Here is a 21047-nt window from a genome sequence, read left to right on the forward strand (position 1 = left end):
CAAATGACAAATGTTGAATATCACTTGAGCAAGACTATATATATATATATGACATACTCGATAAACTTAGTCATCATGCAATATTAACAATGCGTGCATGGAGTGGGCTTTCCATGGTAGCAAAGAGCTCTGCATTGGAAGAAAGATCCACCTCCATCCCCTCCACTGCCTTCAACTCAATCTCATTAACCAAGTTGGCCACCAAGTACTGAAGTAGAAGCACCGCCATGTCCGAGCCAGGGCAGATCCTCCTTCCGGCTCCAAAAGGCATCATCTTGATATCTCTCTTCCCACAGTTCACGTCCACTCCTTCTCCTTCCCCTCCTGCCATGAACCTCTCTGGCCTGAACTCCAATGGATCCTCCCACACTCTCCCATCCAATCCAATGCTTGTCACCGAATAGTTCACCACGGTGCCCTTGGGTATCAAGTACTCATCCACGATCACGTCCTCTTTCACGCTATGGGGAATCAAGAAGTGCGCCGGCGAGTGACGCCGCAAAGCTTCAAAGATGACTGCTTTTAGATATGGCATCCTTTGTGTCTCATCCTCCTCAATTCGTCTCTTTTTGTCTCCCACAACTGACCTGATCTCTTTCCTTAGCTTCTCTTGTATATCTTGGTGTTTAACAAAGTTTGCCATTATCCATTCCAAAGCTGCAGCAGCTGGCCAGATGCTAGCATCTAGAAATTCAGAGATGAAGTTCACAATATCCTCTTCACATAGCTCTCTCATATTCCCTGCACTGCCTGCCGGGAGTTTGAGGTTGAGAAGGGAGTCCACGTACGAGATCATGTCATGAGTATTCTTCTCTCTCTGTTTACATGCTCTGATTATGGGAATGAGAAGCTCCTCATGAGCTTGCCGGAGTTGTTTCAACTTTCCCAACCTTCTCCAGTAGAGCAGCAATGCCGCCTTGGGCAACAAACCGAAAACATAAAGATTCTCCAAAACCCCTAACAACTCCAGCTGCATGTTCTTGATTCTGTCCACCACCTTCTCTTCAAGAGTCACACCGAAGCACAAGGAGGTCATCAAGAAGGAAACGCAGTGTTGGATGCTGTGAACGGGGACAACGATGCCACCGTTGGCCACAGCCTCGTTCTTGAGACGCTTGAGGAGTATATCAAGGGCCATGCGTTGGACGTGGGCGCTTGACTTGGTGGATTTGCATGGGTGGATGACCTTCGAGACGAGATTCCGGCGGAGGAGACGCCATATATGGCCATGGCATGTGTTGTTAATGGAGTGAAGGTTGGGGTTAAGAGCACTGGTAGACAGTGGCGGAGGCCGGTCTGCGAAGACCTCACCACTCTGTATAAGAGATCGGCGTGCGAGGTCCCCGTCCATGATGAAGATGACTGGACGAGGACCAACATAGAGGGTGAAGATAGGGCCATACTTAGCACGTAGATGGTGAAGAGTGGGTTCAAAGTGGGAGAAGGGCTTTGTGAGCCATAGTAGGTTACCAAGTATTGGGATTGTTGGAGGGCTTGGTGGTAATCTTCTTCTTTTTCTTTGATTGAGGAGCAATATTGCAAGAGAGATCGCCACAACGGTGAAGAGGTGCAATAATGGTGTCATAGCTTGAGACCAGTGAATGAGCTTGAGCTTCTCTTTGGTGCATATATAATATACATGAAGCACTGAAAGGTTGGACAATAGTGTCACCTCGAGGAGTGAGGACCACATTGTAGGTGTTGTTTATCCCTGATAATGTGATACTTCAAACTTACTTATTGTGTGCATTGGTCCTTAATTTATTAGATTACTAAGGTGCTTTAGATGACATATTTTACTATTAATTTTGTAATGATTGGTGTTAAGTCCCATTTGTGCAAATGTGGACATAAGATGGTTTTGTGTATCTTCAGCTTCGTGAGTCACGTTTGTCTTTTGTACTCATCTTGTGTCACTTAGGCCACTACGCATATACTAAGTGTTGAATCCTACCAATATCTTCTTATTGTGTTTGCTTTACCCTCTCCACTACTGAGAAGATCATGGGCACTTTTTGGTAGGACACAGCACTTTGAAGTCAAGTCGTGGATTGGAGAAAGCTGAGAGCTTTAATTTGAGACCATTATATTTGATTTTGGTATTGGCATGTACGAAATAAAGGTTTCTAAAGTTAATACCTCATTAATCAATCAAATCACATGGCAAAACAATAACACAATATTCTAAATTTGGGAGACAATAAAATATTCTGATATATACGTCCTGTTTATATTTTCTCTCAATTTAAAATATGTAATGTTGAGGGTTGATTAAGTTTTTAGGGTTTAGGGTTTAGCCAAGAGTCCATTATTTAGTTTAAGGTTTAGGGTTTAAGGTTTAATTAAAAGTCCGATATCTAATTCCTTAGTTCTTTCTTATTGTGGGATGCTTTGGAGTTTTGTTTTCAAAGTTTAATTCAAGCTATAAGACTTTTATCTACCATTTCGGTGTTAATTAAGTGAAGTTGTTATCCTATTCTTCATTGCATTGTTGTTTCCACTAATAGGGCGTTTAGTTGGATATAGTTAAAATGTGGTGGATTGCCAATTTGTAAAATTATGTATTCTAAAAATGTGATTGAATCTATTTTTTTTGTGTGTTTGGTTGCATGGATTTATAAATTAGGATTTGAATATGGATACTCAAAACGAGATTACCCCACTATGAGTGATCATTAGATTTTATTAGTTATAAAATAAATAAGCAGGTATATATTACATAACATAAATTTAGTTAAAATAAAGGGTTTGCCCATCTCATTTTAAAAAAAAATTAGAGTAAGGATCATGAGTACCAAAGTAATTCATTTGGAAAATGATTGATTCGGAATGATGACGCTGTGAACTTGAATATTGGTCTAGCCTAATGAAATTATCATGAGATATTAATCAAAGTTTTGAATTGTTCTATATATAAGGTAGAAACTAGCCTTTGTCCAATTTTAATAGATTTAAAAGTTCTGCCTTGTTTAAAGAATTAGTTTTTTTTTTTTTTGTTGATTAAAGAATTACACTTTTTTTTTTTTAAAGAAATAGGCAAAAGTTTACACCAAATTTAATGTTCTTTTAACTGTGACCACAAATTTTAAATTAAAGTAAATTTTCTTAATGCCAAACACTATTTAATATACAAAAGAAAAATTCATATGAAAATTAAAATGTTAAAAAAAAATGATGTGATTAAATTACCAAGTGGCATACCTATTTAATTTTCACTAACACAATCCAATAGCAAAATTGAAATTAATAATTTTATATGACAAAATATGTATGCCATTTAATATTTTTATTTTTAATAACATTTAACAGTTTATTATATAAAATTAATTAATTTAATTAGCAAATGGTGACATTCTTTAATACCATGATCACTTAACAGCATATTTTATTTGTGACAACAACATGTCATTATATATTATTTATATTTTAGTGGCAAACTTGTATGTCACAAAAATTAATTAACTAAGATATATTATAAAATTAAAATAATTATTGATAATATATGTTAATTCTAGTGACATTATATTAAACTTTGTTTAAAAAAAGATATTTTAAAATTCATCACCAGAAAATATTATGTTAATTATATAATATATTCTATAAATATTTATGTCATCACTAAAAATATTATCTTCCACCTCCGGCGTGAAAATTTGATGCCAAAATTTTTATGATCCTATCATATGACCATTTAACGTACTGTCACATAAAATACTTGAATAAGAGAAATGAATTTATCATGTTACTATTATGTCATGAAACAATAAAACATTAATACTGTTTGAGTAATTTCAAATATAAGTAAAAAATAATGATATGTTTATTAAACAACCAAATCTTGAAATAATGATTGATCAGTGTATAATATTCTATTATTTTCATATCATTTTGTATACTCATTAGGTTTGTATTAAAATCATATTGTGGAATTCGGTGCTAAACATAGTGTGTTTTACATTCTCAGGTTTCGAGCAGTACTCAAAGATGAGAAAACTAAAAGAAGTACTCCATATCCAAAACAAAGAAGATGGCTCTTTTGGTATAAATTAAATAACGACAAAGCAAACAAGATGGCTTATGGGCAGCTTATGACCTCACTTACAGCCGTAAGCATCTTCCAAAGAATCTTGCCGACATGCTTATGCCCATAAAAGAGAGTTCAGAGTAGGGTTGTAAACAAGCCGAGCCGAGCCGAGTATCAAGCTTGAGCTTGGCTCGAGTATATTATTTGAAGGCTTGAGCTCGGCTTGAGCTCATTCGAGCCATTTTTTTTTGCTCGAGCTCGGCTCGCTGAAAATCTCAAGTAGCTCGAGCTCGGCTCATTTAAGCTCGAGTTAGGATAATATGTATATAATGTAAGTAATTAAATATAGTTATTTAATTATATATTTTTGTAATTAATATATTTATATAATATTTATGTAATTAATATATAATTTAATATTATATATAAGCTTGTTTAGGCTCGTGAGCCTCACGAGCTGAGTATGTTTGGGCTCGAGCTCGGCTTCGCTCGTGAAAAATCGAATCGAATTTGAGCACTGACCGAGCTGATCTCGAGTAGATTACGAGTAGGTTGGCTCATTAGGGCATGCTTGGTTCGCCGAAGTGGAGGTCGAAGTGACTGAACCGGTGAGTTCCCAATGACTTCCTTGTGTTTGGTTCGCCGAAGTGAACTCCGAAATGTTGATTTTCCTGGTTCCAAAACCAGCAAGTTCCCCATTTGACTTCGGCGAAAAAAACCCTGAAGTCGGGTTTGAAGCATCTGACTTCTGTCACGTGGTATCACGTGCTTTTGCTTACAATCACCCCCTCTTTTCCCATTTCCTAGGCCATTTCCACTTCACCCCGTCTTTTGCCCATCACCCTGTCTAGGGTTTTGATTACGTCGCCATCTCGATCACTCCGTCTTCTCTCTTCGGCCGCAACCCGGCCTCTTTCTCGTAGTCTACTTGGCCCCATCATCTCCTCCGGCTGATTCCCCTTTTCCAATTCATCGTCTACTGGTCTCTCTCTTTGTCGCCATCTACCAGTCTCTCTATCACCATCTACTCGGTAGCCATCTCTCTTCCCAACGGGTGTGGACGATGATATTTCTGTGGTTTTTTTTTTTTACTTTTTTCCTTTCATTTTCCTCGTGGTTAGTTGTAATTTGTTTTCAGGCTTTCGTTCTTGTTATTTGTTACAAATCTATAAGAACATCATTTCCTTTTGGTTTTATCATGCAATCTTCATACCATCATTTTTCTCAGTTGGTTTTCTCATTTAGTTTTTCTGAGGATGAGAACGTATCTGTATTTTTTTCTAGGGCTTGTCTTCTGTCGTTCTTCTTGTTTCTTATAGATCTGCAAGAACATCAAAGGATTTTTTTTTATTGATTGTGGCCATCAAGTAATCATCTTACCATCGTTTCTTTCTCAGTTTTTTCCTTAATTTTTTCTGAGGATGCGAATGTATGTGTATTTTTTGTAGGGGTTTGTCTTGCCCCATTCTTTTTTTTTATAGATCTACAAGAACATCAAATTTTTTTCCTTGGTCGATTCTAGTTTATTTATCATGTGATCTTGTTACCTTACCATCATTTTTTCTCGTTTTGTTTTTTCCTTGATATGGTGTGTGTGTATTTTTTCAGGGTTTCATTCAACCGTTCTTCTTTTTCCTTACATATCTGCAATAACATTAATTTTTTCAGTTGATTGTATTTAATTTTATATTGTAATCTCCTTACCATCATTTTTAATTTTGATTTATCTCTATTGATCTTGATATGGCATAAATTTTCTCCTTAGTTTTATTATTTTACTAAATTGCAGTTGTTCACGGCATGTAATTTGCCATGTTTGATTATATATGTTTCGCTTATATCTGATTTATTACTTGGCATATTTTCATATATATGCAATTTGTTTTAGTGCATATCTTTCTCATTTCCATATAGATCTTCATTGCATCAATTCTGAGAGTTGTGTAATATAAAATTTGTTTTGCTTTATTTTTCGTCCTAACTGCATAATATGAAAGCCATTTGGACTTGTATTTTCCTATTTGTCAAACACATCTTCCTACCATGTTATTTCATTGTTGACTTTTATTTTTCTTTTCCTGATGTAACCATAGCATGTTCTAGCTTTGGTTTGAATGTTATTCTCAGCCTTTGGTTAATTTTGAAGATGCATTACCTATTATCTGATTTATAGTGGCAGTCATACCATTTTAGTTTGTTCAAGAATGATTACTGTTTCCTACTATATGTATCTTGATGCTGCTACTTCTAAAAGTTTTTTCCCTTTCGAGTATTTCATGAATTGAGTACTATGTGTCTTATCCATTGCATTTTGGTATGATCTTTACATGTAATTTATTTTTAATGTTTTCTAGAGTTGTATAGCAATATTTGATACTCGTGCAGGTTTGAACCTTAGCAAAATATACTACTGTCCTTTAATTATTTAAATTGTGTCTCAATGCTCTATATGAATGTCGTTTACAAATTCTTTTTCTTTATGTTTTCCTTTCTGTAAACCAATTTTCATGTGCATGTTCGTTAAATTTGTTGCTCCTTATGCTGCTTTGCATGATGTTCCTTTGCATGATGCTTGATTGTACATGAAATTTGTGTTATTGAATCATTAGGGATTTCCATTAAGTAGGCCTGTAGGTATATACAGATACTCTAAAGTAGGCTTCTGCTTAGTTTAGTAGCCGCCAATTCATGAGTTTGATGTATTGAATTAACTTAGTATGTTAATGTCGAAATCAATAATGGCATCCTTATTATGTAGATGGCTAGCTGGATTGATAATGAACGTGTGAGGCCATTGGTTGCGGCGTTCACTACCATTGTTGTGGTTGTCGCCTGCCTAATTGAGGAAATGAATCAACCTAGGCGAGGTAGAAGTAAGGAACCATCTATATTTCGGGACCTAACTAGAAAAAAGCATATGGAACGTGTTTTAAGGAGTGACCGCGATTATTGTGTGAGCTATTTTAGGATGGACGTGGTCCTTTTATGCATCTAGCGTCGATCATGCGTGACAAGCACCTCCTTCTCGACACGCGTCATGTATCTATCGAGGAATAGTTATCTATGTTCTTGCATATTGTTGGTCACAATACAAAAAATAGGACCATGAGGGTTGAATATGTTCGATTTGGTGAAACAATAAGTCAATATTTCAATAACGTACTCAAAGCTATTTGTGCCATTCGAGATGATTTTGTACATCCCCCTTGCGGCAATTGTCACATGGAAATCGAAAGTAACCCGAACTGGTACCCATTTTTCAAAGTAAGTAAACTTGACATGCAAAATTTAATAATTTCCCCTTAAATCATTCGTTCCATGTTCGTTCATAAACTTTTGTCATGTAGGATTGTATAGGTTTGCTAGACAGGAAGCATATTGATGCATCCATCCCCCCTCAATAACTACCTCGGTTTCGTGGTCGAAAAGGCCCAACACAGAATGTCTTGGTTGTAGTGAACCCTGACTTGCAGTTCACTTATGTGTTGGCAGGTTAGGAAGGATCAGCCAATGACTTCACTGTCCTAAAAGATGCACTATCAAGACCACAACCTGATGGTTTAAAAATGATAGAAGGTAGGAAACCTTACATTTTAGCAATTAAAATATTTCAAGATAATCCACTTAACGAATGCCATTCTTATAGGGAAATATTATCTTGTAGACGCCGGTTATACCACTATGCAGGGTTTCATAGCACCATATGGAGGTGTTAGGTACCACTTAAAAGAGCATAGTGGACGCGCTCCAACAAACCCCAAGGAATTGTTCAATCTTCCACACTCGATGCTTCGGTCTCGAGTAGAGCGCGCTTTCTCAATCTTGAAGAACCGTTTCAAAATCCTTACATCACGTCCATTCTTCTCATTCAGGACACAGGTTAGGTTAGTTATCGCATGCTGCATATTACATAACTACATAGCAGGTGTCGACCCAAATGATATACTATTGTATGAAGGAATCACTCAACATGATGAACAAATTATGTCATCACAACCCCGATCACAACGAGAACAGCGAGAAGAAAATCGACAATTCATTGAACTTAGAGACAAGACAGCGCATGACATGTGGGATCGATATAGTGGATTTGTGTGATCATTATTTACAGCTTGTTATGGGTATTACTAAGGACATCTTTGTCGTTGCATGCTTGCTTGTTGCCAATTTGCCTTTTTCCTTAACCTACAATGTCTGGACTACATGTTCTGTTTAAATGCTTCACTTGTCCTTTCGTGGTTTTTTTCCTTTATTCCTTGTATGTTTTTTCCGTTGAATCACTTGGTATTTCTTGGTTTTTTTCATGGAAAACAATATCATAGGTTTGTTCTTTTCATGTTTCACTTGTTTGCTGTTAATCATAGGTCTGTTCTTTTCATGTTTCACTTGTTTGCTGTTAATCATTTCTGGAAACTGTCATTATATTCTTTTCATTATACTTGTTCTGAAATCTTTCATATTATGTTGTTAATATTGACCTGCTAATTTCTTACTGAATTTCTTTATTCTTTATATGCTCATTTTTTTCCCTGGATTCAGTTGGTGCATTTAGTTCTTTTTTCATGGATAACAATATCATAGGTCTGATCCTTTCGTGTTTCACTTGTTCGCTGTTAATCATTTCTGGAAACTGTCATTATATTCTTTTCATTATACTTGTTCTGAAATCTTTCATATTATGTTGTTAATATTGGATTGCTGATTTTCTTTATTCCTTGTATGTTAATTTTTTTCCCCTAATTCAGTAAGTAATTTTTTTTTTTCAATGTATATCTTTATCATAGGTCTGTTGTTTTCCATGTTTCACTTGTTGTTGTTAATCATTTCTGAAAACTATCATTAAACTCTAAACTAGTTAAAAGGATTATAATTGTTCTGAAATCTTTCATATTATGTTGTCTACAATGACCTACTGATTTTTCTTACTGAATTTCTTTATTCCTTGTATGTTTATTTGTTTTTCCTAGATTCAGTTGGTACATTTTCTTCTTTTTTCATGGATAACGATATCATAGGTCTATTATTTTATATGTTTCACTTGTTTGATGTTAATTATTTCTGGAAACTGTTATTATATTCTGAAATAGTTAAAAGGATTATACTTGTTCTGAAATCTATCATATTATGTTGTCAAGAATAACCTGTTGTTTTCTTACTGAATTTCTTTAATCACTATATGTTTATTTTTCCCCATGAATCAGGTGGTATTTGTTATTTTTTAAAACTGCCATTATATTCTGACATGCATGTTTAAAGGATTTGATTTACATGTTCTTTACAACATTGTCACATTTTTTGTTCTTCAATGATGATTCTGAGTGTATTAATTTTTGTGATTCACATGTTCTTAAGATTTTTATATTGGCGTCTGATAGTAATTTTCATTCGGTTATTAGTATATGATATACATGTGTAGATCTCTTCAACTAACGCAGATTCCAGCAAACAGTTATAATGTCTCACAAACTCCATTTGTCCATTAGAATTTCAGCGACTATGGAGGGTATCGAGCGTGCTGCTGAGAAATCCTCATCAAGGGCATCTGGCAGCAAGCAGGGTACCCCTAATAAGAGGTAGAAGGCCAAATACGATAGTTTTCTAATTCCACTTCTTGTTGAACAAGTCAAAAAAGGGATGAAATGCGACAAATCATTTAAACGAGCTGCATTTGTATTTGTTGCTGTCGCCGTCAATTCTAGGTTCGATATTGACTTCAGTGCTGAGAATGTTGAAAATCATTATCGAACATTGAAATCACGATATGTTGAGATAAAAAAGGTGAGAGATCTCGGTGGGGCAGGTTGGAATGACGCCATGAAGACCATCACAATTGATCCCATGGTTGCCCTGACCTACATCGAGGTAACATGATTCACTTTTCATGAAAACAATATTACAGCCTATGCATGTACATGTGCACTTTGTTGTTAACGGCATTGTAATATAGGCTCACCCGATAGCCAAGGCTTTTATAAATAAACCAATTGAACATTATGAAACAGTGAGGATTATATGTGGTGACGACAATGTGACGGGCGCATATGCGGCCTCTCTGTATGCTGGTTTCGGGGATAAATCTAAGTATGAAGGCAATATTATGGAGAACTTTGATGAAGGCCCAGTTGAACAGCCAAGCAATGATGATGCTGATGTAAACTCTGCCCCACCGGTTGTTGGTAGCCCCGCTACATCATCTGCACAAAGGTTACAACGTTCAAGTAAGGGTTCGAAGAACCCTTCTATGATGGGCGATCTCATTATTGTGGTAGGAGAAATGGCATCTGCCATTAAGAACCCCACCGACTGGACGGAGACCTTGTATGCAAAGGTTATAGAGGTTGACGGGTTTCAGAAGAAGGAACTCCTTCAGGTGTTTGATTATCTGCAGTTTCATGAGAATGAGGCAAGAGTATTCCTAGTGAAGGATATGGAACTCAGGAAGGATTGGATCGAACAATTTCTGTCGAGGATGGATTGATTCAGCACCTATAGTGCTTGGGCCTCTATACCAGATCCTACTTCTAATGCCTGCTTATTTTATTGCATGTCCCTGCATTTCATGCATCATGACTGACTCATGTTTTGTTATGGGGTGACCAACCATGTGATATCTTGCTGTGGTTGCATCCGTTATGCATTTCATTTGTTTTGGCTTTCTGCATTTCATGCTGTTGACATGTGTATGTTTGTCGAGACCTATGCCAGGTTTGAATATTTGTGTGTTTGTTACTAACATGGCTATCTTTCTTTTGTTTTTGTTTGAATTTCAGCTTATGGTATAATGACAATGATGAAAGGCAAAGTGTGACATTGCACTGAGGCACAGTCGCGTTTTATGGGACAAAAACCAAATTAGGGCACTGGCGGGGCAAAATGACGGGCACTTCACTGGCAATCTTTTGCAGCCATTCCGTATCTCATTTGGTAATTGGTTCCCTATGCATTTTTCTAATTTCAGAATGTATGGACATATTTTTTTTATATGAGTATTTGTTTTAAACTGATTTATACAAGTGTGGAGAGGCAATTAGGAGGCATGTGATGCCACCATTGCAGCCATCTTGTATAGTTTATGGTCGCTTCAGTTGTTTTTACAAAAAGAACAATGCCAATGAATGTGCTTATTGTCACTCTTGCTATTACCTGAGCCATGCCAAGAAGACAGGATTTGCTTCGGACACAAGTCAAACATGTAAGCATACTCTTTTCAAATTCTTATAAATTGTAAGGTTTATATTGACAATGAAGCTTGCCATTATATAATTGTTATTAGAGTTGTGCTTGAAAGTTGATAACATTGATAGGAGACTTCATAAGATGATATTTGAGTAGCAGGAATGGATTGTGATCAGAGGTACACCATGATTATTTTGAAGACAAAGAATGAGTTGTGTATTTCAAGAGATCATTGAAGATTGTGATACTGAAGTTTTATAGATACGTATATAGATGTGTGTGTGTTCTTGTAGTTATTATTATATGTTTTATTTTGGATATATAAGATTTTAATTGCAATTACACTTGTAGGAGACGTTTATGAGGCATGTGGATGGGTTCCCTTGAGATACTACAAATACAGTTGCTCAGACAAAACAACATTGGGGTCTTCTATTCAAAACTCTAAGTCTGGAAAACTGGGTTATAGACTTGCATATCAGACCATCAGAGCTCATGAATGAAATCGGCATAGCAATGAATACCTTAAAAATAGGTGAAATATAGGATTGGAATATTTTGCATACTCGTGTGATGTAATTTAACTTTGGAGTATTTTGGATACTGGATCATGTAATATATCTTGTTTATAATTTTCATTTCTTGTGGACGTTAGTGTATGGGTGATTGAGAGGTTTGTTAGAAAAGTTTCAAAGATGATAATTAAGGATTGTTTTATTTTCTTACAAATCTACAGGTTCCATTTATTTATTTTTTTTTGTGATTAGCATATGTAAATTTATTATATATATATATATATATAATTTGGTAATATTTTGTAAATATGGATATATAACTTGTACTTAGAAAAAAATTATTTCAAAGCAATTATAATTTAAATATCATAATGTTAAAAAAAATTAAAAAATATAAATCTTATACAGTAATACATGCCTTAATTTTGGGGTTATATAGAAAAACGAAATTAATTCAATTAAAAATGTAGACTTAAAAATAACCCAATTTATCATTTAAAAAACTATAATGTTTTGTAACTAGTAAGTAATTAACATTATAATATGTTAATAGACTATTAAATTTTCAAGAAATAACCTATATAACAAATATGGGGTAACCTCACCTCTATCCCGAACTGGTGATCTTAACCCCACTTCGGTGTTACCAAACACAAGAAACTACTGAAGTAATCTATTCCAGATTTTCATTTTTACCATCCAAACACCTGAAGTGGTTACTGAAGTGGGGATTTCCCTCTCAATCAAACACATGGAAGTCAAGATTTCTAACTGAAATTCACACTTTTACCGAAGTGGTGTTTTCAGACTTCCCCCATTTCGGTCACTCACTTCCTAACCAAACACGCCCTTACACCCTAGTTCAGAGCCAAACTAAAGGACCTTACTGGCAGAACTTACGCCCGTAAAGATACCCATAAACACCATCCAGAGGAGTTTACGACCAGAGCTTACGCTTGTAAGGGAGATCACAAGGGTAGCACAGTGAAGCTTATAGTCCAGCGCTTACAGCCGTATTAATGATACAAAACAATAAAACATTCTTTAATAATGTTTAAGTAATTTCAAAGAAAAAAAATAAAATGGAAATATGTAAAGCATATCAATGACATCAAGAGTGAGAAAACAACAATCAGATGGCATGCATTGATGTTGAACTCCCCCTCCCCCTTTTCCTCTCTCTTTCTCTCTCTCTCTTTATGTTTATCTTTATATTTTATTTTTAGGTTTTCAAAACCCTAGCCTTCTCTACGTTTCTTCCATTTTAGATTCCCGTTTGGATTAAGAAAGGGGGAGAGATCTAGCCTCATTTCTCTTCTCCCTTTTTGGTGTGTGATGCCTGTGGCGAGGACGGAGATAGGTCTCATCGTCAAGGGTTTTGTGTCACTTTCGTTTTGAGGTAAGAGTTCTTTTCCTAGGATCTATGGCTAAGTGGTAGAATTCTTTTTATCTCCTAGATCTTGTCATGGCATTTTTTAATGTTCTTGCTTAGGGTTTATGTTATGTGCTTAGTGGTTTGATTATCTCATAATGAAACAAGTCATTGCACAGTGAATTTTCTACATTTATTTGTAAGCTTGTTGTTGCCTTCATTCATGCTCAAGTTCTCTAATTTTTAAAAGCATTATCCTTGGTTTGGGAAAAATTAGATTTTCTTTTTCCAAATTCTGTTTTTCATTGAATGTGGAATTGGATTTGGTGTGCTACCGTCCACTATTTTAGCGCACACACATATTATATATATATATATATATATATATATATATATTAAATTTATGGGTTAGAATCGCTGTGTTTAGTGTAGAGTTGGGTTTTTTTTATATATTGACAATATATATATTCTTTTTTATTATAAGGAAAAGTAGTTTTGTAATTCTATTTGTTTTATTAGTTTATTAGAGTTTGCAGATACTACTGAATTTTGATGATGGAGGTCAAATAAAATATTTGTTTATTTTTAGTTTGTTAATTTGGATGATTGTATCTTATTCTGATTTGTAATATTGTCAAATGTGAACCGTGTGATGAGGGTTTAGCATGCTGTAAAGCTTCCTAAAAATTACCGGATAGCTTCAGTCTAATGTTGATATACCATGTCAATAGTGGGAAGCATTATTTAATTTTGAGTGATTATATTGTTTTCTTGTGGGGTCTTAAACCTACTTCTTGAATTAATATAGGAGCCTTTGATACTCATGCCAAAGTTCCTAAGTTTGACCTTGTTCTAATTGTCTTCAATAGGTGGTCATTTAATGAGTGAAATTAATTTGGTATAACTTTTAGGCTTGTGTGGATCATTGTTATTGATATCCTTGGAAAGTGTTCTCAAATATAGGGTATTCCGTGGAAGCCTAATTTTGGGATACATTTAGTTTTTGGCTTTAAATAGGTAAGTAAACCACCTATAAATATTAATATATGATGTATTCGTGACTCTTGCTAAATTTTTAGTTAAATTATTTCTTCTTTTATTTGGTTGTTTGGTTATCTTACTAGAAAATTATTATCTTTTAACTAACATTAATATCAGAATTATGGTTTGTTTAATTTCAGAGTTTTATTTTATTTTCAGAATTTATTTAATAATGTGCTAATTTCTAGATTGTTTGATAATTCTTTTGTTTATTCCATTCTGACTGTTATTTATATCTGAATTATGTAATAATTTAATTATTTAGTAAATTTCTATATATTATGTTTCAGTAAGTTATTTCTCTTGAATTCCAAGTTATTATATATATATATATTATAATTTTGGCTATTTAATTATTGTTTTGCTAAATGTGTTGTTGTTGATATAATTGGAATTATTTTTGTTAGAAAATGGGATCACTGAATTTCAGTATTATTACGTTGATGATAATTTTGAACCCAATATATTCTTTTGTATAGAAACTCGCAGTCCCCAATTAACTATGCACTAATCCTGTTACTAGTGGTTAAACATTGACCGTGTTGACACATACTTCTGACATAAAAATTATAGTTTCACACCGTTCTGTCGGTGAAGAATAACGGCTTCTGACATTCTGGATCCGGTCAACGAGGGTAAACATATAAGCTCTGAAATCTGACTCGAGTCACTGAGTTTAAACAAATGAATTTGGATATTTTGTTTTGGAATTAGTTGTTTGGGGGACTTATATGCTCATTATTTTTAGTAAATTAAATCTATTTTGAATTATTTTTTATTTCTCGGTTTCATTCTGATATTTATTTCATTATGTTACACTTTGTATGTTTTTAAAATTATTGAACTTTTTGTGATCCACATATTTTTAATGGTTGCTTGCTGGGCTCTCAAGCTAATTAAGTTGTTCTCTTTCTCTTTTAAATCAGGAGTAGGGTTGAGTGGTGGATAGCTTAACTGGGTCGTTGAGCAAGTCGTCATCTAGTTATTAACGAGTTAATAAACTCCCTTTGTTGTGGACTTAGATCTTCTTGTCTTTTATTTAATTGTCATGTCAAACATTTGATACTTGATTTCGTTTTATTTAATTGTCATCAATACTGCTGGCAGCTGAAATAGCTAGTATTGTTGAAACCAACAAATAATGAGATGCTTTACATGCCACTGAAATTAATTAATTACTAATTAAGCTTCACATTCGTCCCTCCATGCCTAAAACTTTCATCAATTGATCAAATCCTCATACAGCATTGGTCATAATAATAATAATAATAATAATAATAATAATAATAATAAGCGTCTGAGGAGAAAATAGTAATTAAATATAAAAAAATATTACTTATAATAAACAGAGCAATATTTTAAAAATAAAGTTTAAACAGAAAATAATAATAATGATACTAGGAACACGCTAAATTTCAGACATGTTTGGACAGAGCTAGAAATGATAGACGCTGAATATCAGCGGAGCATCATATCGTACATAAGTATATATATATATATATATATATATATTGATAAAACTTAATAATCATGCCGTATTAACAATGCGTGCATGGAGTGGGTTTTTCATGGCAGCAAAGATCTCTCCATTGGCAGCAAGATCAACCTCCATACCCTCCACTGCATTCAACTCAATCTCATTAACCAAGTTGGCCACCAAGTACTGAAGTAGAAGCACCGCCATGTCCGAGCCAGGGCAGATTCTCCTTCCGGCTCCAAAAGGCATCATCTTGATATCTCTCTTCCCACAGTTCACGTCCACTCCTTCTCCTTCCCCTCCTGCCATGAACCTCTCTGGCCTGAACTCCAATGGATCCTTCCACACTCTCCCATCCAACCCAATGCTTGTAACCGAGTAGTTCACCACTGTGCCCTTGGGTATCAAGTACTTGTCCATGATCACGTCCTCTTTCACACTATGGGGAATTGAGAAATGCGTCGGTGAGTGACGCCGCAAAGCTTCAAGAATGACTGCTTTTAGATATGGCATCCTTCGTATCTCATCCTCCTCAATTCGTCTCTTTGTGTCTCCCACCACTGACCTGATCTCCTTCCTTAGCTTCTTTTGTATGTCTTGGTGTTTGACAATGTTTGCCATTATCCATTCCAAAGATGCAGCAGATGACCATATGCTAGCATCTAGGAATTCAGAGATAAAATTCACAATATCCTCTTCACTTAGCTCTCTCATATTCCCTACACCGTCTGCAGGGACTTTGAGTTTGAGAAGGGAGTCCACGTACGAGATCATGTCATGAGTATTCTTCTCTCCTTGTTTGCGTGCTCTGATTATGGGAATGAGAAGCTCCTCGTGAACTCGCCGGAGCTGTTTCAACTTTCCGAACCTTCTCCAGTACAGCAGTAATGCAGCCTTGGGCAACAAACCGAAAACAAAATGATTCTCTAAAACAGCCAACAACTCCAGCTGCACGTTCTTGATCTTGTCCACCACCTTCTCCTCCAGAGTCATGCCGAAGCACAAGGAGGTCATAAAGAAGGAAACACAGTGTTGGATGCTGTGAACGGGGACGACAACACCACCGTTTGCCTCAGCCTCGTTCTTGAGACGCTTGAGCAGTATATCAAGGGCCATGTGTTGGACGTGGCCGCTTAACTTTTTGGATTTTAGTGGGTAGAAGACCTCCGAGATGAGGTTCCGACGGAGGAGACGCCATAGATGGCCATAGGATGTGTTGTTGATGGAGTGAAGGTTGGGGTTGAGAGCACTGGTGGACAGTGGTGGAGGCCGGTCTGCGAATACCTCACCACACTGTATAAGAGATCTGCTTGCGAGAGCTCCGTCCATGATGAAGATGACTGGACGAGAACCAATGTAGAGTGTGAAGATAGGGCCATACTTAGCACGTAGATGGTGAAGAGTGGTTTCAAGTTGGGAGAAGGGTTTTGTGAGCCATAGTAGGTTGCCAAGTATAGGGATTCTTGGAGGGCTTGGTGGTAGTTTTCTTATTCTAATTCTTTCTCTTTGATTAATGAGCAATGCAAGAGAGATGGTCACAAGGAGGAAGAGGAGCAATATTGGTGTCATGGCTTAATTAAGGCCTGTCTGTGCATGAGCATGAGCTGCTCTTTGACACATAATATACATGAACTTCCTCCTGAAAGGTTGAACAATGATACGTACGTGTCACTTCTAGGACCACACCATATGGGGATCCCAGATTATGTGATCCAGCTTCAAGATATATAACATGTTTTATTATTGGTTTTTTAATGATTGGTGTTAAGTCCCGTTTGTGCAATAATGAATATAAGACAGCCTTGTTCATCTTCAGCCTCGTAAATCACGTTTTGTGTCATTTAGGCCACTTATTTGCGGATGGTATAATACATGTGGTGGAAACCTTCCTACTTCTTCTTGTCTTATTTGCTGGAATCTCTCAACCATTGATAAAACCTTGCAACGTCTACTCGTCCTATTTGTTGTAATTTCTCGACCACTGAAATGATCATGGACATATATATGGAGAGTAACTCCACTCGATCTATTAAATTATTCTTTTGGTGTTATGGGTCCCGCACTGTTGCATCAATACCACTCATTACTAAAATGAAATATAGTGATCTCAACACTCAGTTTTGTTGGGGGTTTGACTTGAAATGAAAATTACGGAATTTACTGTAGCAATATTATCGTAGCCTGCTGTCGCTCATCGCTATCGCTCACATGCGACCGGTATGCGGGCGCACACTTGCCCGTGAAGTTCACTGGCAAAACTATGCAGCAGTATGCAGCGCACTGGCCGTCTGCGTGAGGTTTTCTCGCTCATCTGACTATAGTAATTCACCCGTATCACGAACACCGTAGCACTCAGCTATCGTAGCAAAAAAACACTGTTTGCTTACGGGTTCATGTGCCTGCATACACCCCGTGAAACTCACTCGGCGATCTTAGTGCGTCCAGATGCACTCGCATAAGTCGCAGAAAAACCTTCAATGTCTTCCTCGAGGCTTCAATGTTCCTCCCAAGGGTTCTACAAGGCTTCAAAGCTTCAAAACAACTCATAAAATGCTATCAAACCCCTCATTCATGTTAGAATGAGATGAACAAACAAACAAAGATTCAAGACAGCGATTTTTAGCGTGGAAACCTACAAATCGAGGGAAAAACCACGGGACTCCTTAGAGCCTCTTAAACATGTATCCACTAGGTCAATAAAGAATTACAATGGATCTTCTCTAGCTAACTAGAGGTTTACAAGCACAAGGACAAAGACATTCATGAGAGAAGAGTTCTCATTGACAAGCATCATCATCATCATCATCAAGATGGCTAACAAACAACAAGTAGGGAGAAATAGATGGATCAAACCTAATCAATAGGTAGTGCTTCTTGCAAGGAGTCTTCTCCCGGAGTTTGAGTGAGATCCGGCAAGGTTTGGCTGTCCGATCTCCTTGCCCTAGCCTTCTCTCCTTCTTCTCCCTTTTTGTCTTCCCTCTCTTACTTCTTCTGAATGATCACCCTCATCACAAGCATAACCTATTCTCATTACCAAGGAATGAGAAAAATTTCACCTTGTAAAGTTACCTCTTTGCCCTCCATCTTCTCCACTATTGACCTAGCTTCATTTTTTTTTTTCATGGGCTTGGAGCCCAATTATTCATCCAACCCAACAAATGGGCTGGACCCTAACAGTTTTTTGACGCCAAAAGCTGAGAGTGTTGATGAGAATGTTGAGTCTGATCGGGAGCAATATTGTAAATCCGGTTTAGTTCTATATCTCTTTATAAAGGGGAAATATACTATACCAATCTTATCTGGTCAAGTAAGCTTCATTTACCTGTTAACGAAAACATCAATGATGTAGATAACAGGGGACTTACAACCCTAAAAGACCAGCCCCAAAAGACTAGTTTGGTAGGATGAAATACATCTTTGCCCATGGACTCTTTATCAGTTAGATAATATGGGACTAAACCATGCTTGTAACACGTATGTATAAAATAACGGTGCCTGAGGCTAATAACTAATTAATCAATAAAATAATAAGATAATATCCTTAAATTTTTGGAATAAAAGTTGATAAACCACAAATTTATTAAAAAGAAGAGAAACTTGGGTAAACAAAGTACAAACAGCAACAAGTAAGACAAGCTAAAGAAGAAGGAAACTGAACTGATTTCCTCATCAGGGATGAGAAAGACAAATAACAGTGAAGATAAAATAATAAGATAATATCCTAAATTTCAACTCTACGATTAAGAAAACAAGATATATAATCATTTTTAACATCTCTTCTAATCGAAATATATAGCAACTCAACAGAAAATGGTAGAAATACGTATGGTGAAATAAAGAGATGGAGCCGCATCCATAGTGTGAGAAACAAGCAAACGCAAAGATTTGATGACCATGATACTGACAAATACACTCATGAAGAAGTTCTTGCATATCGTGAGTAGATAATATGCACAGGAAAATGGTACCCAAAAAAAAAGGTATTGCATGCCAATATGGACTACAGTGTTATGGCACTAATGTTATGGGCACACTTGGAACGGAAATGACAGTACACATTGTGAAAGGTCTGTATCTCATTTAACAGTCTTGGCATACAATGGCAATGGTTATAGCATGCCAACGATTGAGATTGCTGAGGTCAACCTTGTTCTTAGACTATGTTAACATAAAAGTAAAATAAAATATTATGAAATCCATCATTAATAAAAACTCTAACATTATGGTAATGTGTGTATAAAATAACTAAGATAAGTCATAGAATAATATCATAATTTCTTAAATTTAAAAATAAAATAATCATCTCTGACACAAAAAAAACTACAATAATATAATAATTTGTCATTTGATAAGTTGTGCATGGTCTAGCTATTAAGAAAAGCAGAACCTGGGACTTGTGGGTTCCCAGCTCTAATGAGAAGGCAACAAATAACTTTATTAATTAAAAATATTGTATAATACTTGTTCTATACCTTGTTTAGCTAGAGAATAGTTATTAACTAAACATGGCGCTGCATTTCTTCATAGCACACTTCAAATCCTTTGAAAAAAAAGACATTGAAATGAAACTAAAGCACAAAAGCTTATATTGCTATTATTTTTTTTTTTCAATCACCCCATGCATTGTTTTACACCACATAGACATACTAAATTCTCAATCATATTATGGAAGACAATAGTTTTACAATGCAATTATTGTGTTAGTGGGTTTTTTCAATTATTTGATCATGATATCCCGGGAAATTTTTAAATTATTTTTTAATTTAGTAGAAATTATGTTGACAAGACTTTTCACCAATGACATACTTTTTATACAATTTTAATATAAATATTTTTTTCTAAATTAATTTCTTGCCATCACTATCAAATTTAATATTAAACTTATTCAACTTGACAATTTACAAGTAAACAAATATTTATTTATTTATTTTATAAAATTTGACAAGCGTATATACAATCGGAGTACGTGTTCACATAGTTAGGCCCAAACACCCTCATAAACCAACACAGAAATTAGATTATAAATCCGTACTTATAACCAAAAACTTTTACCATCAATACACCTGTACATATTCAACCCAAATAATAAGTATCATGTAAAACAACCATTTCACAATAGGACCAATGTAATTGGACCATAGTCCCATAAGCACCTATTAGTTCTTAGTTATAGTCTCCCCTCCATTTATAAGTTGAGATATCACTTTTCACCTTTTTCGCTACTCGCCTAGCGTCCGCATGCACCATGCATAGGTATTTTTTCCCCATTGTAGTTATTTAAAAAAAAAAAAAAGTTTATTATATATGGTAATAGACAAAGGAGAAATCAGTACTGTTTTGATGCTGACCACAAGAACGGTATCAAATTGAGATAAATGCTCAAGATTAGATGTGACTCGAGTGTAATTGCTGTGAAAGGGGATGTGGGATAAGCTTCCAAGA

The 21047-nt window shown here is 35.6% G+C and overlaps 3 protein-coding genes across 3 annotated transcripts; 1 reads left to right on the top strand and 2 right to left on the bottom strand.

Annotated features, from left to right (window-relative positions):
* Positions 1-71: 71 nt before the first annotated feature.
* Positions 72-1693, bottom strand: LOC120271520 (cytochrome P450 89A2-like). The gene has a single exon (XM_039278209.1). The coding sequence runs from the start codon at positions 1691-1693 to the stop codon at positions 74-76; it is 1620 nt and encodes a 539-aa protein (XP_039134143.1). The 3' UTR covers positions 72-73.
* A 7827-nt stretch (positions 1694-9520) lies between these two features.
* LOC120271521 lies at positions 9521-10502 on the top strand. Its single transcript, XM_039278210.1, has 3 exons — positions 9521-9581; positions 9648-9886; positions 9972-10502. The coding sequence occupies exons 1-3, from the start codon at positions 9521-9523 to the stop codon at positions 10500-10502; spliced, it is 831 nt and encodes a 276-aa protein (XP_039134144.1).
* A 4967-nt stretch (positions 10503-15469) lies between these two features.
* Positions 15470-17220, bottom strand: LOC120271852 (cytochrome P450 89A2-like). Its single transcript, XM_039278531.1, has one exon. It carries the CDS (start codon positions 17172-17174, stop codon positions 15657-15659), a length of 1518 nt encoding a protein of 505 aa, XP_039134465.1. The 5' UTR covers positions 17175-17220; the 3' UTR covers positions 15470-15656.
* Positions 17221-21047: the final 3827 nt, after the last annotated feature.

This window comes from Dioscorea cayenensis, chromosome 11 (genome assembly GCF_009730915.1).
Source record: "Dioscorea cayenensis subsp. rotundata cultivar TDr96_F1 chromosome 11, TDr96_F1_v2_PseudoChromosome.rev07_lg8_w22 25.fasta, whole genome shotgun sequence".
In the NCBI taxonomy this organism is placed as follows: domain Eukaryota; kingdom Viridiplantae; phylum Streptophyta; class Magnoliopsida; order Dioscoreales; family Dioscoreaceae; genus Dioscorea; species Dioscorea cayenensis.